This window comes from Rhea americana, unplaced genomic scaffold, assembly GCF_003343005.1.
Source record: "Rhea americana isolate MKP2758 unplaced genomic scaffold, rheAme1 scaffold_154, whole genome shotgun sequence".
In the NCBI taxonomy this organism is placed as follows: domain Eukaryota; kingdom Metazoa; phylum Chordata; class Aves; order Rheiformes; family Rheidae; genus Rhea; species Rhea americana.
Window position 1 is genome coordinate 760,468 of NW_028185639.1, and position 1,918 is coordinate 762,385.

General features: G+C 40.2%; 1 protein-coding gene across 1 annotated transcript in view; it reads right to left on the minus strand.

Moving 5' to 3' along the window:
- EBF3 (EBF transcription factor 3) overlaps positions 1-1,918 on the minus strand; it is a 129,962-nt gene that overhangs the window by 118,215 nt on the left and 9,829 nt on the right. The window contains exons 3-4 of the mRNA XM_085299793.1: positions 1,781-1,902; positions 984-1,039 (exon numbers count right to left, since the gene is read on the minus strand). Of these exons, the coding sequence (XP_085155919.1) occupies positions 984-1,039; positions 1,781-1,902 (178 nt within the window). The remainder of the gene's footprint in view (positions 1-983; positions 1,040-1,780; positions 1,903-1,918) is intronic.

The following is a 1,918-nucleotide window of genomic DNA, read 5'->3' on the forward strand; positions in this document are numbered from 1 at the left end:
GCCGGGCCGGGCCGAACCGCGCCGCGGTGCCGCGGTGCCGCGGCCGCGCCGCCCGAGCGGCTCTCGCTTCTACCGCGGGTATCTCCTTCCCACAGCACTGTAAATTATCCCCGTCCGCCGCCCCACCCCCCAAATCCCGAAATGTCTCTCCGGGAAAAAAAATATAATAATAATAATATTAAATCCAAAGCTAATAAGTAGCTTTCTCTCCTCAATTGCTGCGCTGCGATGCCGATAACACGTAGTTATCATCGGAAAAGTTGACCAAGACAGGTTAAATAATTTAATAAGGAACTGCTTGTAATTATGTTATTTACAAGGTATGACAGAGGTTTGAGGAAGAAACAGAAGCTGATCCCAGGGAAATGGACGGGTTTGGGTGACCCCTGGAGCATGGAGTTTGAATTATGGAGATGGGGGGCTGAGAGGTGAATATGGACTAGAGGAGAACAAGATGACTTTTCACCTCAGCACATTTAACTTTTAAATCCAAATAAACGTCTGGCGTTACTAGATCATGGCATTATAAAAGAAAGGGACTAATCACGCTCAGTTTTGAGGTGCCTAGAAAGAGGACTGGCCCCTTTTCACCGAGAAAAAAATATATAACAAAAAAGTTACAAATGGRAAAAAGTGCTATTAAAAATAAATCTAGGTCACCTGATGTTTTTTTTTTTTTCTTTCATCTACCCTTTGCTGAATTAATTATATTAAACATATATTCGCATGACATTGTACCTAATGATACACAGACTATTTAACGATACATAGGCTGCTCGGGATAACAACAATCAACCTATTTCACTTCTAAAAATATTTTCTAGTGATAGATGCCTTAATTACTCGGACAGGTAAATTAGAAGAAAACTAGGTGCGGTGTGCCAATTTAATATCCGCCTCCCCCTCCACCCACCCCCCCAACATGCAAGGGCAAAATACAAACTTAGTTACTTGACGGTTAAGAAAAGCTTAAACTTTCTCACCTGTTTGGTCATTGAATCTATTAGACGAACATACAAATCCTGTTCTGTTCTAACTCCTGGTGAGGGGGGAAGCAGAGACAAATTCCTATTAGAATTTCAATAGCGAACCACCCAAATTACATAATGAAAGCATGAGGTCAGTCAATTAAGGGCTATATACAATATATCAACACTCACGTCAGTCCTCAAAATAAAATTAAAAAAAAAGTCAGAAATATCGACAGAGTTATTGTCAACTAATGAATGCAGCAGCGAGAGGTTTGTACCCGAGCAAACCTCAGAGACTCTCCCGAGTGGGGCAGCGCGTGTGTCTAATTACGGCGTTCTGCTGGATATACGGGCATCATTTCCACGGAAACGCGGGAGATAAACGATCCTTTTGGCTCCGTGATTGATAAGCGTCGTTATCTTTCGGCACGCTTTTCTGATATTTAAGGAATCTGCTTTGCTCGCGTTAAGGATCTATTTTGTCCGCCTCGTGCAGTTACCCCATCGCAATAATTAACATTAATTTGCAAAACTGAAAAAAGTCACTTAAAAGTGATGTTCTGTTGGAGCAGGTATCGATCCCCTTTTTTACTTTCCACTTCAAGACCGACCGGTTAATCATGTGAAGTACCATTGACTTATTGATCGTTTATGTTTTGTTTTCCTTATATGCCAAGAAAAGAGTCGTGTTTACATGCATGTATTTTTAATCTCAAAATCTTTATGTCCCTTTTAAAAAGGCCTTGAAAAAGAAAGTAGTACTTTTTTGCGGCACAAACACATTCAAAAATGAGAGAACAACAACTTACCGTTGCTATACAATAACTGAAGTTTATAATGAATTCCATTGTTAGTTTTTTCATTGTTTGGCTCCTGCAAGTAACGATAAATAATTACGTTTAGTATGAAAAGTATCTGTCTCCTCCTGGCGCTTTTTTTTTTTTTTT